Genomic DNA, 16,491 nt, shown 5'->3' with positions numbered 1-16,491 from the left:
CAAGACCTGGCTCAAAAACAGTGACTGCGAGGTACCATGGTCTCCTAATGGACAATCACTTAAACGTGAGCCAGCTGTGTGGAGCAGCTGCCAAAAAGGCTAATACGATCCTGGGTTGCATAAACAGAGGCATAGAATCAATATCAGGTAAAGTATTAGTGCCACTTTATCGAGCCTTAGTAAGGCCACGCCTGGAATCCTGTATCCAGTTTGGTCACATTACAAAAAATGTGGTGGTGTCTCAAATGTTGAGACTGAAAAAAGTTCAGAGAAAAGCAACTTAAGATGATCAAAACATATGAAGAACCGTTGCAGGATTTGGGTTTGTCCAGAAGAACTAGGGGAGACATGATAGCAGTATTCCAAAATTTGAAGGGCTGCCATAAAGAAGAGGGGGTCAAATTATTCTCCAAAGCACCAGAGGGCAGGACAAGAAACAAAGAGTGAGAACAATTAACCAGTGGAACCCCTCGCTTTCAGAAGTAAGTGCATCGTCACTGGAGGTTTTTAAGAGGAGACTGGACAGCAATTCATCTGAAATAGTATAGGTTCTCCTCTTGAGCAGGTGGCCTTGGAGAAGACATTCTATGTTCTATTCTATATTCATTCTAATTCTAATTTATATTAACTCCTATTCTCCGCCTCTTGCTTCCAGTTGGCTGGATCTGCATACTGCCCAGGGATAGCATGGCAACTGGCTCAGAGCATTTATTTATTTATTTTTAATTAAAATTTTCAATAAGTTTTACAATTATCACCCCTTCCCTCTTCCCGCCCTCCCTCCCTCCGACCTCCCAGAGCAAAATACAGGGTATAAACATTTAACAACCATACGCCTATTACTATACTTGTGCTTTAACTCCCTCTTTATTAAACTAGTTTTAAATAAATTGTAATGTCCTTTATGCCTTCATTCATACGCTAACTGAAATTTTTTAGTCCGGTATTTATTTTGAATGTAGTCAATCCATCTTATCCAATCCAGCTTGTACTTCTCATCCGAGTGATCTTTCAAATACGCTGAAATTTTGGCCATCTCAGCTAAGTTTGCTACTTTTAATGTCCATTCTTGGATGGTAGGCAACTCTTCCTTCTTCCAGTATTGCGCCACCAACAATCTTGCTGCCGTCGTTAGGTTCAAAATCAGGTTAGTCTCTATAACAGTACAGTCTGAAACTATGCCTAACAAGAACAACTGATCTGGTTGTTACCCTTTCACATCCTTTGAAATCAATTTGCCGATGATCTGGTTGTTACCCTTTCACATCCTTTGAAATCAATAATCCAGATGAAAACTATCATAATAGAATTTGGCATGGTGTCTGGGTTTAGACTAAATCAAAACAAAACGAAAATGATGGTTAAAAACATGACAGAGACTCAAAGAAAGAGACTTGTAAGTTTAGCAGGTTTTGAAATAGTTTCTAAAGTTAAATATTTAGGAATACAAATTTCAGAATCAAACACAAAACTTTTCTCAAATAACTATGAAGTGTTGTGGCAAAAGATACAGAAAGATCTTGAAGCGTGGAAAAAGTTACAATTGTCTTTGCTTGGAAGGATCTCAGCAATTAAAATGAACATTCTACCTAGATTTATCTTTCTATTCCAGATGATTCCGGTGCTCAAGTCAGATAAAACCTTGTTAAATTGGCAAACAACATTAAATAAATTTGTTTGGAAGGAGAAAAAACCGAGAGTAAAGATGAAGATTATGCAAGATACACGTGAAAGAGGCGGCCTTAGACTCCCAAACCTTCGATTGTATTATGAAGCTGCGGTATTAACGCATGTAGCAGATTGGTTCGGGAAAACAAAAATGGAATTGCTCAATATAGAAGGCCATGATCTTGTTCTGGGATGGCATGCATATCTTTTTTATGAAGACAGGGTGGATAAAGTGTTCAACAACCATGTTCTCCGTAGTGCCTTGATGAGAATATGGAAGAAGCACCGGCCCAATTGGGATTATAAAATACCGCTTTGGTTGGATCTTGCAGACACCATGGGGATTATGAATATTAAGTCACTCGGGGGGTGTTTATATAAAGATGTGCTTATTGCTGATGGGGGCGAATGGAAGTTAAAAACTTTGGAACAGCTGTTGGAAGAAGGAATTACTTTAAATTGGTTACATTACATACAGCTTCAGAAGAGATGGGAAGAAGATCGCAGGGTCGGCTTTATGGATAAAGAAGTGGAACTGATTAAGCAGATAAAAGAGACTGGTCCAAAACAAGTTAAAAGAATATATAATGTACTGTTAGAAAGAGACTCAGAAAGTGAATTGGTTAAGGATTGTATGATTAAATGGGCTCAGAATTTTGGTGAAGTGGTTATGTTGGAAACGTGGGAAAAAATATGGGTTCAGAATGTTAAATTTACACAGTCACAGAATTTAAGGGAGAATTTTTATAAAATGTTTTACAGATGGTATTTAGATCCTAAAAAATTATCATGCATGTACCCAAATGTTCAACCAAAATGTTGGAGATGCGGGTGTCTAGATGCTACCTTTTTTCATGTATGGTGGACTTGTAACAAGGTTAAAGCTTTTTGGATAAAAATATGGTGGGTTATGCAGAATGTATTTAAGAAAAGAATACAATTCACTCCACAAATGTTTTTATTGGGTATAGTTAAGGATTTTACCAAAGGGGAAACAAAATTGGCCTTGTATATGGTTACAGCAGCTAGGTTGTTGATTGCGCAACATTGGAAAAAAGATTTTTTGCCGACAATTGATCAATGGATTCAGAAGGTGGCGGGGTTCGCTGAAATGGCAAAAATTTCAGCTTTCTTAAAAGCTCAGAAACAGGAGGATTACACACAGGAATGGGCAAAATGGATTGATTATATACAGAATAAATACCAGACTAGGAGTTATTACCTAGCCTTTAGGTAAGAATGTTTAGACCGATAGATGATCTGAGTAAATAGTATATGGGATGTTTGGAATTGTTAGAGTGGTACAGCGGAAGTCAGGGGGGTGGGTTTGTGGGGGAGGGTTAGGGTGGAGGGTGGGGCAATATATATGTATGAATAAATTAGAAGATGGGACTAATGAAACATTGTTAGGCTAGGAGAAATTTATATTAAGAGTTATAGATGTTAAATTAGCTTAGAAAATGATCAATGTGTTATTATTAATTTAAGAGTAATTTATATAGTTTTTGTTGGGAGGAGAGGGGTTATGAGTAATCTATTTTAAGATGGGGGGAGAGGAGGGGGTAAAGTGTTTGGTATAACATCTGAATGTGAATTTTTGCGGGGGGGTTGGGGGGGTATAGCATTTGTATGAGATTTATATTGTGTGGAGGGGGGGTGAAAAGGGGGAAAATTTGTTTGTACAAAACTCTTTTAATAAAAAAAAAAAAAAAGAACAACTGGGGTGTAAACTTTATCCTCTTTTTCAACATATTTTGAATAACCCACCATATTTTTATCCAAAATGCTTTAACTTTTTTACAAGTCCACCATATATGGTAGTGCGTGGCATTAACATAATCACATCTCCAACATTTAGATTGTAAGTTCGGATACATGCAGGCTAGCCTTTTTGGATCCAGATGCCATCTGTACAACATCTTATAGAAATTTTCTCTCGTTCTGGGCTTGTGTAAATTTTACATTTCTTACCCAAATCTCCTCCCATGTTTCCATCATTATTGGTTCCTCAAAATTTTGTGCCCATTTTATCATACAATCTTTAACTAGTTCTGTTTCTGAATCTATTTCTATCAATACATTATACAACCTTTTTATATGCATTGGGCCCTGATCCCTAATTTGTTTTATCAAGTTATCCTCACTTTGGATAATACCAAGTTTCTGGTCTTTTTTCCATCTAGCCTGTAACTGACCATACTGGAACCAAGTTTGAATTATCCTTTTGTCTCTTAATACATTCAGAGATTTCAGCTGTGGCACACCTCTGTCCATACTAAGGAGTTCTGCATATGTAGTTAGATCTTGTTTTTGTTCTATACTTATATTCTCTATAGCATGTCTAGGCACTCCCCACATAGGTATTTTGTTGTTTAACCTATATTGATATTTTTTCCAAACACGCAATAAGGCATTCCTTAAAATATGACTTTTAAAGATCTTATCAACCTTCTTGTCATATATTAAGTAGGCATGCCAGCCATATATCAAATCATAACCCTCAATATTCAATATTCTATCCTCTGTTAGGTTGATCCAATCGCTGATTGTTGCTAAAACTGCTGCTTCATAGTATAATTTTAAATTGGGCATTTTTAGGCCTCCTCTTTCACGTATATCTTGCATTATTTTAAGTTTTACTCTCGGTTTCTTTCCAGCCCAGATAAAACTGTTAATGCCTTTTTGCCATTCTTCCAAATTTGTGTCTTTTTTAAGTATTGGTATCATTTGAAAAAGAAATAGAAACTTGGGCAAGACATTCATTTTAACTGCTGCTATCCTTCCCAGCAAAGACAATTGTAGTTTTTTCCATTTACTCAATTCTCCCTGTATTTTATGCCATAATAGTTCATAGTTATACTTATATAGTTTCCCATTTGAAGTTGTAATACAAATTCCTAAGTATTTAACCTTTTTTACTATCTCACATCCTGTTACTCTTTCTAATTCTTTTTTTGTTTTCGTAGTCATATTTTTAGCTATCATCTTTGTCTTTCCTAGATTTACTTTAAACCCAGATACTTGACCATATTGGTTAATTATATTCATTAGACCTATAAATGATTCCCCGGGCTGAGTTAAAGTTACAACCAAGTCATCCGCAAATGCTCTCACTCTATATTCGTAGTTCCTAATCTTAATTCCTTGTAGTTCATCAGACCCACGTATTCTATTCAATAACAATTCCAGAGTTAAAATAAACAATAATGGAGATAGGGGACACCCCTGTCTTGTACCTTTTTCAATCTTAAAAGATTCTGTTAAGCTTCCATTAACTATAATTTGTGCTGTCTGTTTCTGATATATTGCTTTGATAGACTGCATGAAATACTCTCTCAGAGCATTTATTGACCCAGACAAATGCTCAAGGCTCAGAAAGCGCTGTTATTGAGGCTGAAATGCTTTATGCTTTGCTATCCCTTCAGCCCTCCTGAACGCATTGACTGGCCCGTTTCTGGGATGGGGACCTTTTCCACCCCATCCCCTGCCAGAGACATCGGACCCAAAGAGGCTGAGATGGAGGTCCTTCCCATCCGTCGGCCAGAAAACCATCAACAGTTTCTTTGTAAAATGTATCTGGACACGGTTGCAGAAAGCAATTCCAATAAAGGAGAATATTTGTAGCTCTGTTGTTGGACTCTGCAATCCTTAGTGCCCTTAAGTTCAAGTATCGCTTGCAGACATAACATTGTCCGCATGAATGAATGTGTGGTCTGGTCGCTGTGTATATACAGTAGCTGGCCCTGCCATTCTTGGAGGAGGTTTGTTTTTTTCCTGGCAGAACGTACTTCTACCACCTCTCCTTTGGGCATCCCCACGTCTGTTCGTATGGATGGTGCAAACTCTGTATGTTCCCTCCCTGGGCAGCTGCTTTGCCATCAGACTCCTTGCTTTTAATATCAAAGACTTCCCCTCCGCCAACCTCAGAGGCTCTGTCTGCCTGACAAGCAGGGCCAAAAAATTAGTATTCACTAAAGTTTATTAGTGTGTACACACGCATCATCTAACATCTTGTTACACAAAGAAAAAAATCAGGTAGCTGTTTTGTAATCCTAGGTTTAGAGATAATTACTGGGCACTTAGTGGGCAAAAGGCACTGGCAGTTGGCATCAGGGTGGCAGTTCCAGGGACGGGCCTGGGAATCTAGCCTTTGGCTCCGTTGGAGTAGCCGGAAGTTGACAGAGGCTGAGAGCAGCAAACATGCCTGAGTAGCCTTGAATGCTGCCTTCCTCGGCTCAAAGGGAAGGAAGGGCTGCAGGGCCTGCTTGTAACTCTTGGGAGGGAAGAGAGGAGGAATGGCTGTTGACAGGGATGCTTCCAGCAAACCCCCCGAGGCTGTGATCTGTCCTTGCTCTTTTTTCATTCCCACGATTCCCAAGGCCCGGGTCTGTTCCGGTCCCTTTTGTACCAGCACTAGTGAAATTTACCTACAGAGCGTTAGCAATCAAAACCCCGAACGGAAGGGGTAGCAACTCCCAGGGAGGCTCCTTACGAAATGCTATTCTCCAGAGACTCCGCCATGGGCATCAGGGAGGGGACGGTGAGACAGTCTCTCTGCCACACCCTTCCACGGCCTGGCAGCATCTCGGGTATTGCCATGGGGCAGGGGTGGAAGGGAAGGGGTGAGGCGAAGAGCACCTGTTCCCAGGAGGCTCACCTTGTTCAGGAAACCAGGTACCGGAAGTAAAGGTCAGAACACAGATGCACAGGGCAAAGTCATTTCAATAAGCCCCCTCCCTCACGGAAGGCAAAGCAGAACGCACCTTGCTGTGTCGTCATCGCTCCCAGCCTTCCCGCCAAACAGCACAACGACACTGTTCCACAGGGCTCTCCGGGAAGGCTGGCCCTGCTCCCATCTGCATCGCTCAGCAGCAAAGGGGCTCTCGAGGCACTGGGGGAAACCCCCTCCCCCTGCCTGCTTGGGCCCTCTGCCTCGTTCAGGCTGGCTCTCCTTCCTGCTGGTGGCGAGCTGTTACTTCTTGTGAGATGGGAGGAAGTCGCTGCGTAGCAGGCGGTAGAAGAGGACAATGTTGATGGGCAGCATGATGGCCATGCCCACTGTGCCCATGGCATAGGGGACTGCCGGGACGTTCTCCCGGTTAAGGGCCAGCCAGCGGCTCATCCAGGCCAAGATCAGGATACGGAACACCAGGTAGGTGCCAAGGTTGACGAGGCTGGCGAGGCGGAAGAAGGCAGTGTTGGCCAAGCCGGCCATCCTCAGGATCGTCCGCAGGTGCAGAAAGACAGAGTTGATCTCCACCAGCAGAGCCACCATTGCAAAACCCACAAAGCGACGAACCAGGAAAGCAAAGCCAAAGCAAGCAATCACCTGGAAGACAGCAGGCTGAGCTGGCTCTTTGCCCGGGAGCGTCCAGCCCTCGACCCTCCTGGCGGAAGCGGCAGGAATCCGGCTGCCACAGATCATCACTGCTGAAGCAGTCGGCAGCTCTCCAGCTGTTCCTACAGGGAAGATCACGGCCTGACCCGCCTCCTGATCCATGGACCAGGCCAGCCCCCACAAACCTCAGAAAAGGGGCTCCGTGGCAGAGGGCAGGACAGATAAGGCTGTACTCAATGCCTACAGCCCTCCTACCCTCAGCCAGAGTTTTAAAAATTAGTTCTAAGCCTTAACAGCGGAAGCCTCTCAAACAGCACCTCCCCCCTCCTCTTCAGCCATGACCCCCATCCACTTTCTGTGGTTGATGGAAAGCACATACAGGTTCCCCTATGCATTCCCACCTCTTAGCCCCCAGCTACTTACAGGAGTGGGCAGGGAAGCCAATTCAAAGCATCCATTGCTGAGGACTGGGCTCTCCTTGAACGGCTTCTGCAGAACAAGCCTGTTTCCCCTCCCCCTGCCACCCTGCAAGATGTGCTTAAGGAGGATTGTAAGGAGTTTAGGTGTTTAAGTTGGAAGCCAGTCTGGGCCTCTGCTAAATTTAATTCTGACGTGGGCCATCCAGAGATCAGGAGAGATGGCAGTTCCCCACTGAAGCTGGGGATTCAAAAGCACACCGGCTCCCTTCCTGCAGGAGTCCCAGGTGGCCCTTGACCAGGTGCCACAAAGGCACCCTCTGCACAGGCTCAGAGACCCTCCTGCCTTCGTGTCTCCTCTCCTGCAATGAGGCCAAGCGCTGGCACCCCAACCGACACGAACTATGGCAGAATGAAGGGGATTCCTTCCTCCTTGCTATGGCCCAGCCTGCCTGGTAAGATGGCCAGTGGGCAGCAGGTGGGCACAGTTGCAGCAGTCATTTGGGCTAAACAGGTTGGACCCCTGTGGCCTAGGAAAGGGCCTGGCAGCAAACAGCAAAAGGCCTCCTGCCCTTTCGGCTAGGAGACCAAGTCAGGGCCAGGCGGTATTAGAGACCCCTGCAGGGACATCCTTGCTACGGCCATGTGCCCTGAGTCCCATGCTCCTTCTTCAGCCAAGAGGAGAAAACTGTCTCCTTCCCCAGGAGGAGCCCAGCCCAAGCCCCAAGAGGCCTCTCTGCCAGCTCACCCGGCCACAGGCGTCCTGCACCCTCAAGAGCTTGGCTGCTCCTCTCAACTCACCCCTTGCCCGGAATAGTCACGTCTTCTTAACATGAGAGACAGTAACTCACCACAAAGTGATGGAAGAGCAGCTCCCAACATTTCTGAAGCTTCTGATTACATACCATGTCCAAGAAGTCCTGCACAAAATACCCTGTGAGAGAAGAAGAGACATCCCATCAACAAGCAGCCGGTTCTCTCTGCCGCAGATTCACAAGTCCTGGCTCAGAACCTGGTTCTCCTTCCAGGGTTACTTTCCAGACCAGCTGGGTGACCAGGAAGGTCAAGCAGAATCGGGCCACCCCCAGAATTGGGAGTGGGGAAAGCAGAGGAGCTGGGCCATCTTCGTTCCTGGTTCATCTTTAGGGCTGGATGCTGGGATGAAGTCCAGATTGGCTCTTCCCCCCTTCCCCATTCCACCCTCACTGTCTGCCAAATCTCTCAGGAAGCATCATCAGAAGGGGAGGCTGCCCAAATGGCCTTGTCCTCTCTGGCCCAGAAAGTGGACTCCCAGCTATGGTCTCACTTCATCCCGCTCTTTTGCCAGGAAGTTGCTGCTTTAAATCTTCTGTTGAATCAAACTCACCTGTTTCGATTAGCTGGCCTGGCATAATTAGAATTGTTACAACTGTTACCTCCTGGAAATATATTCTCAACTGGTTTTTTAAGGGTATTGTTTTAAATCTAATTGATTTTAGGGCTTTTAGAGCCATATTCATATTCTTCTGTACAGTTCTTTTAATTTTTTAACCTCCTCCATATGTATATTTATATCTATATTTATATTTGTATTTATTATCTGTTATTTGCTGTGTGGACTGTACACCGCCCTGAGTCCTCTTTGGGAGAGGGGGCGGTCTAGAAGTGCGAAGAATAAATAAATAAATAAATAAAGATTTAAAAGCTGAGATGTCTTTAAACTTTATGCTTTCGCTTTACTTTAAAAGACCTTTGTTTTTACTCCAATTTAAATGGAACAAACGGATGAGAATTGTAACTTCTTAGGGTGCTCAGACAGGCTGTAGGTTTTGCACACTGTGCTTATTCAAGTTGACTAAAGAGCTTGTGGGTGTCTTCACACACCATGCCAACCTTTCACCAAATCATCACAACGTGATGAAACTGACCATGAGATTCAGCTGCCCAGCCTGCTCTTAAAAACTTCCCAAGTTAGCAAATTGAGATTTTCAGTAGACAAATCTTCCATATGTTTTTCCTAATATTTCAGCAAAACCTAGGAAACTGCAACCCCCTACACCCCCACCAACTATAGCCATGGACGAGAGATCCTGACCCTCTTCTCTACGGGACTCTTCTATGCCCCCAAACACAGCTATCCAGTTTCTCCCTCGCCTTTCTGTGGTCCAAATCGAACACCGAATCAAGCTCTTGGAAAGGGTGCTGGACGCCTTCCCTTCCCAAGCCCCGGCCCAGAGCAAACAAACGGCAGCAGCCTGGTCGTTGCCTGAGAACAATTCCAGGAGGCCAGCTGGTCATTGCTTCAGAGCACTCGAAGTCAGGAGATTCCTGCTGGTTTCAAGGTTGGATCTCTGTAAAGCTTCAACCCATTGGCTTTCAGCCTTCCCTTGGAGAGTGTGCAGAGTAAAAGCAGGGGATCCTCCCATTGTGGCCATTCAAGTGGGGTCTGTTGTGTCTCCATTCTTCCTAAGCATAAAAACAGCTTCTCCATGGGATTTGGCCGCCCATTCACTCTTTCCATTGCCCAGCGCCCTTCTTGTAGCATTTGGGCAAACAAAAGGAGACCCGGCATCCAGATACAGTCCAAGCACTGCAGCCACAGAAGACCACGACAGTTGTATCACTTCCCATGTTCTTCTTCCATGTTCCTCTGTTGGGGCAACCCAAGATTGCATTGGCTCCTTTGGCAGCTTCAGCAGACTGCCAGCTCATGCTTCATCGTGCCCCCACCCCCCGGGAACACCCGGATCCTTCTGCTTGTTCCACAAGGCCAGCCCCAGCAGCTACTCCTCACAGGGCCTGTCCCAAGGGGACATTCTCTGAACCAGCTTCAACCCATCTGGATCCTTCTAGGAATGAAGGTACAAAGTCACACGTGTCCTGGGTTGAAATGCCTAGCTGAAGACATTCCTAATGGCGAGAGCAATTGACTAATGGAAGAGCTTCCCTCCAGAACTGTGGGTACCACAACACTGCAGGTTTTAAAGAAGAAATTGGACAGCCACTTGTCTTAAATTGTCCCCTGCTTGTTGGACTGGAAGAACTCCGAGGTCCCTTCCAGCGTTATTCTTCTATGCTCTAAGGAAAATGGCTGGGCCTGGCTTAAGGCCACACCTTCCCTTTTAAGGAAGGCAGATGACTTAGCACAAGACAACGGGCACCCAGGCCAAGAGGGGGAAATGCCAGAGGCATCTGGAGGGTGGCATTATAGGTCTTGGATACAGAATACAAAAAGTGGCAGGAAAAGCAGAGAAGGGAGAGGCACGATGGAGCCTGGACGATGCTGCACTCTGTGCTGGAGGTGGCTGACAGGTAAGAGAGGAGATGGGAGCTGCCAGAAGGGACTTCCCAGGAAGGGGAGCAGAAGGGAGCCTGCAACTTTTCTGGAACCAGCGGCTAGATTGGCAGGGGAGCAAGGGCTGAGAGCAAAGATGAAAAGCAGTGGAGACGGTTGCTCTGGAGTGGCTCCCGCAGGTTCTGAGTGTGAGGGCAACATCTGGACTCTGGGAAGGAGCCCATGGAGGATTAATCAGCAGCTCACAAGCAAAGAGGTTGCCTGCGAAGGAAGTGCAAAAAAGAGCCTAGTTCACCCAAAGGAAATCTAAGCAATGAGAAGAGCCTCTGGGGGAAGAGCCCTTGGGCTCACCTTTGCTCAGCCAGTAGAGGAGTGGGGCAGTGACGTGCAGTTAGGGGAGGCAGGGGAGGCACAGCCTCACCACTGTCATCATGAAAAGGAAAAAAGATGTAAAAGGAAAAAGGCGAGTGCTGAAGTGAGGATAGCTAGCTGCTGCCTCACCGTGAATGACTGCCTAACTGTTTAAAAAAGCCTCTAAAAAGCGCCCTCTACTATGAGGCAGGAGAACTGTGTGCCTCACTTAGTCTAATCTGACTTCGAAGGCATTTTATGATCGCTCGAGCAGAGTTAAGTGAGGGTTAAAAGCCTAAAAAATCCTGAGGTAGGAGAGGCACACATTTTTTCTGCCTCCAACTCTCTCCTGAAGTCAAGAAAGACTGTCCAGAGACTCATGACGCTGCAGAAGGGAGAATTCCCATTGGTCCTCTGGGGCTTCATTGGTTCCTGGGAAAATGTGATTCGCTGATTGTAGCCTGCATTTCTCTGCACATCCGGCGTTTCTCAGGCATTGCTTCGACTTCTCCCTTCCCTTTGTGGAGAGAGGGAAGCAGCGTGGAATTAGGCTGCCTGAGCCAAAGTGGTCAACAAGATCTTGAGACTTGATTTTTGAGCAGTACCAATCCATTCCACTCTTTCCTTTCCCTTTCTCCTTCTTCTTCCTTTCTCTTTTCCTTCCCTTTCTCCTTTCCTTTCTTTCCTTTCCTTCTTTCCTTTCCCTTCTTTTTTCTTTTCCCTTCTCTTCCCTTCCCCTCCTTTCTTCATCCTTTCCTTTTTTCTTTGCCATTTTCTTTCCTTTTTCCTTTCCTTTCTCTTTTCCTTTCCTTTCTCCTTTCCTTTCTTTTCCTTTCCTTTCCTTATTTCCTTTCCCTTCTTTTTTTTCTTTTCCCTTCCCTTCCCTTTCCCTTTCTTCATCCTTTCCTTTCTTCTTTGCCATTTCCTTTCTCCTTTCCTTTCTCTTTTCCTTTCCTTTCTCTTTTCCTTTCTTTTCCTTTCCTTTTCTTATTTCCTTTCCCTTCTTTTTTCTTTTCCCTTCCCTTTCCTTTCCCTCCCTTCTTCATCCTTTCCTTTCTTCTTTCCTTCTTTCCTATTTCCTTTTTCCTTTCCTTTCCTTTTTCTTCTTTCCCATTTCCTTTCCTTTCCCTCCCCCCTTCCCTTCTTTCCTTCCTGGGGGTCTGATGGAGAGGGAGTGGACCCTTTTCCTCCTTGCCCTCCTCCCCAACATCTGCTCTGATGGCAAATGTGCTTTTTTGTGTGCTACAGTATGTGTAAAGAATGCTGATATGAGACCTTAAACATAACCCTTTAACTGCTGCCAATCAAATATTGGATAAGATAATTTGTAGGATTTTAATGTTTGTAAATCTGATTGTGATGAGATCAGTGCCTCACCAGCCATAAACCTCACCGCACATCACTGGAGTGGGGGGAGGGGAGTTGAAGGCCCTCCAGTGAGAAGTGCACCTAGAGTAGGCAAGGAGTATCTTACAAGCGCTTTTGAAACCACGGGGAAGGTCCCCGTGGGGAAGGCCAAGGCAAGCATACAGCACTTTGGGCTGTGATAAAACAGCTGCCCCACGGCTGGCCCTCACTGACTCGTCCCAGGAAGCTGGGCTGCTGGAAAAGAGGTCCTAGGGCCAGCAGAAGGAGAAGCCCCCTTCTCACACCAGGACAGGCTCAGCATAGAAAAGAGAGATGAATACAGATGGTTGGAAACTAGGAAGTTTTCTTGAAAAAGGCAGTATTGGATAGAGGCTGGTTAGAGCAAGCCGTTGCTCCACAGAGGTTTAAGAGCTGCTGGCACAGGGTAGAGAAGCTGGGCACATGGGCGGCGGCAGCAGCAGAGTGTTTGGCAGACCCTGGGACAGGTGTGATTGGCAGGAATGACAATGGAGGGAGGAAAAGGTCCAGTCTGGAGAGCCAGTGGCCTGGACCAAGCGAGCAGATGGAGAGGTTCCTGTGGTCCTTTCTCCAGAGAGATCTCTGGCTAAAGCAACCTAAGGCACCCTTTCTCCATCTTGGCTACTTTAAGTTATTTAAAAATGGTTAAGGCAGCATATAAATAAAGCAATGGTGCAAATCCCACGGGGGTGCAGGCATCAATCACTGGTCTGGCTCTCTGTGCACAGCAGCCCCTCCCTCCTGAGGCTGGAGCCCCCAGGTCAGGATGGCCACCACACAGGACACCTTGAATCAAATCCCGTCAGAAAAGGGGCAACAACCGTAAGCACGCAATTGGCCTAAACCTATCCCTAATTCTATATGGATCCAAGCCAGTGGTGGGATTCCATTTTTTTTACTACTGGTTCTGTGGGTGTGGCTCGGTGGGCGTGGCTTGGTTGGCATGGCAGAGGAAGTTTATTGCAAAATCCCCATTCCCTCCCCACTCCACTAACCTGCTTTCCAGCTCTATTCTTCTGTTCAGGACAACAAAAGAAGTGGGGGCAGAGCCAGCCTATTTGCCAGTTCTCTGAACTACTCAAAATTTCCACTACCGGTTCTCCAGAACCTGTCAGAACTGGCTGAATTCCACTCGGATTCAAACCAGAACTGAAGGAGTGATGAACTGAACTCTAAGCTCCACTGAACTGGGGAAGCAAACCCTATTTTGTGCATTGTGTAATAAATAATAGCCTAAGGATGCCTTTAAATTTTGTGGAATTTTAAAATCAGCACGTTGAATTGAGGAAAAGAAGCCCCTGAAATGTAGCAACAGCCTGCATTTCCGGCCTTTTCTACAAGATTTTATTTCTATGCATTTGAAATCATTCCTCCAAGGGTGGGGGGAGATGGACGGATGGACGAATGGACGGGGGGGGGGGACTTTTTAAAACCCTAGCAGCTTTAGAGGGATTAACTTAATCCTAACCCCAAACTTAATCCTATAGGGATTCAAATTCCTTTTGTAACAGTTAACATGCAAATGTTAACCTGAAAATAGACACAGAAGTTTGCATTAGCACAAATACACATTGGTGTGTTTGTAAACATTTTGAAGCATCACCTTAATAGTTTTATTCCTAATAAAGTAATAAAAAGTTTTAACTTGGAAAAACTAAAGTTTTATTCCACCTGGCTCCAGCAAAAGCCAGGAAAATTTAGCTAGGAACCAAATACGCACAAACAGCCACCAACCAGGCCTCTAGTTGACCACTAGAAATGTCCATTAGTAGGTGGTCATTTTGTCTGCTTAAAGGACCCGATGGTGTTGTCATTGAAGAGCCTGGGCTGCCCCTAATTCTGTCAATTTGTCTAAGGAAAGGGACGTGTGGGAAAGACTGCAGGGAAAACTTTTAAAGAGGGAAAGTATTTTAAGCTTGGCCGCCATGTCGGGGTATCCAGCCTGAAAGGGAAAAGGGGCTCTCAGCAAACCTCCAGGAATGAATCGTCTCTGCTTGAACTGCTGGAAACCCGGCTCTTCAGCTGACCTCCCCACTCTCCCAGCACCCTTGAGCGAATGTCTGGCTCAGCTCAGCTGATTGGTGTGTGCGTGTGTGTGTGTGTGTGTACGGTGAAGTGCAAGGGACAGGGTGGGGCTCTCAGTGCAACTCTTCCCACGCTGGTCAGTTGTCCTTTCAAGCAGGGCCTTCAGGCTCTCCCAGAACAGCAACAAGTGGGGACCAGCGGAGGCTGAGCTAACAGTTGGGGCTCCCTAGGAATCCCCATCCCCGTGCTGAGGGATCAGTTTGCAACACCAGAGACAGGTACGGCAGACGGCAGACTTAAGTCACCGGAAGTCACCACTCTGACTATATCCATCCCCACTCACCCCATTGCCCAGACCCAGACCTAGACCCAGACCCAGCCTCCAACCGGGAAGAGCAATTGGTGATTTAGCCCCAGCACACCCCTACCTGCTGTTCTGGAGGAGTGGGGGAATGTCTTTCCCCATCACGCCCCTCCAGATGTTGTCTAGAGTTCCTGGGAACCGCAATCCAACCCACTTGGAGGAGTAAACTTTACAGAAAATCCTTTCTGTCGTTCCTTTGTTGCAGTTAAGTGGGGCGGGGGGGGGGCAGACCAAGTTGTAAGCTTCCCTCAAGGGCAGCCTCAGGCAGCAACGGCTGCCACGGAGCAGGAAAATGGAGCGATTGTGCGCCCCCGCGGTCACATGCAAGGAAGGGAACAGCGAGGGGCTCGCCTGGCACCAGTGCCCTCCTCCGCCAGATGCCAGCACAGAAGCGTGGAGGAGGCTGCACTCCAGGGCCGCCAACGTGCAGCTGGGTTGCCCCCCCCCCGCCATCAAGCGAGAGAAAAGAGGGGTGCGGCTGGCGACAGAGTTGGGGGCTTCTCTGCTTCACCTCTATCCCTGCGCCGCAGGAGCCTCTTCAAGCACCCCGAAGCTAACAGGCGGCAGCGGCGCTTTCCTTTCTTGCCTCCGCCCTGCTCTGCTCTTCGAGGGCCGGGGCGGCTGGTCGGGGAAAGGTCTGGGCGAGAGAGGCACTTACCGATGGAGATGCCCAGCAAGCAGTGCGCGGAGGGCGAGAATTGGTCGATGAGATCCTCGCCCATCGGGGGGTAGAAGTAGAACCTGCAGGGGAGAAAGCGGGGCTCTGTGAGTGCTGGCCCGGCGCGGCTCCACCTGCCCACCCCGACCGCGACCCCCCACCCACCCGAGAAGGGCCCAGGAGCCGCTCAGCAAGCTGTGGGCAAGCGACGTCCAAATATTGCGCCACTTCCAGCGGAGGGGCTGTGCCCGGGAGGGCGGCGGCACCAGGCGCTCCAAGACGGTGTTGAGCAGCCGAAAGGCGCCCACCGAGCCCCCCAGCAGCAGCACTAAATCCATGGCGGGGCTGCCGGAGCCCTGAGCCAGCCGGCCCCGCCACTCGCCGTCGCCCGGAGCGGAGCGCAGCAAGCCCGAGGGCAGCCGGGAGCCAAGAGCGCGGAGGGTCCGGCGGGAAAGGGGCAATCGCGGAGCGGGAGGAGCCGCGGGGTGTGACGGCGGACAAACCGTCCCCCGGCCCCGGCCGCCATTGGCTCCGCGGCCGCCCCGTCTCCATGGCGACGCACTCCCCCCTCGGACAGAGAGCCACGGCCCGGCACTGGTGCCCCGAGAGCTTTGCCCACAGCGCCCCCGAGCAGCTTCAGCAGCCGCCAAACCCCCAAAGGCCGACGGCGGCGGGTTGGACCTCCGCGGCCGTTGCGAGAGCCCGACCCGGCCTTGGGGAGCGCCCCGCCGCTCGGCAACCCTCGTGGCTTCTGCAGGGTGGCCAGTGCCGGGCCTGCGGGCTGGGCGGGCAGCCTTGGGAGCACGGAGACTCGGAGCAGGGGACGGGACTGAGCCGCGGCGACCGCCTCTATTTCAAGCGCAACTTTCGGCGTTCCAGGAGGGAGGAGAGTTTTGCGCTGCCGGGAATCCGCCTGGTTAGCGGGGGCTCAACCGACAAGGTTGGCAGGGTCTGCAGGCGGCGACTCACCCCAAAGCGAGCTGGTGCTGTGGCATCCCGTGATCTCCGGGG

General features: G+C 47.7%; 1 protein-coding gene across 2 annotated transcripts; it reads right to left on the bottom strand.

Annotated features, from left to right (window-relative positions):
* Nucleotides 1-720: 720 nt before the first annotated feature.
* Nucleotides 721-15,862, bottom strand: TLCD2 (TLC domain containing 2). 2 transcript variants are annotated; one of them, XR_014174681.1, is made up of 5 exons: nucleotides 15,646-15,862; nucleotides 15,481-15,563; nucleotides 8,274-8,356; nucleotides 6,432-6,997; nucleotides 721-1,333 (listed from the first exon to the last, which is right to left on the bottom strand). XR_014174681.1 is itself a non-coding variant. In XM_081944801.1 (4 exons), exons 1-4 carry the CDS (start codon nucleotides 15,816-15,818, stop codon nucleotides 6,641-6,643), a joined length of 696 nt encoding a protein of 231 aa, XP_081800927.1. In that variant the 5' UTR covers nucleotides 15,819-15,862; the 3' UTR covers nucleotides 3,325-6,640. The 2 variants fall into 2 exon arrangements, 1 of the variants encoding a protein (XP_081800927.1); XM_081944801.1 differs by lacking the exon at nucleotides 721-1,333 and having other exon boundaries at nucleotides 3,325-6,997.
* Nucleotides 15,863-16,491: the final 629 nt, after the last annotated feature.

This window comes from Natrix helvetica, assembly GCF_964273705.1.
Source record: "Natrix helvetica genome assembly, chromosome: 2".
Lineage (NCBI taxonomy): Eukaryota > Metazoa > Chordata > Lepidosauria > Squamata > Natricidae > Natrix > Natrix helvetica.
Note: the sequence above shows the minus strand (reverse complement) of the source record. Positions and strands in the feature narration are given on the sequence as shown.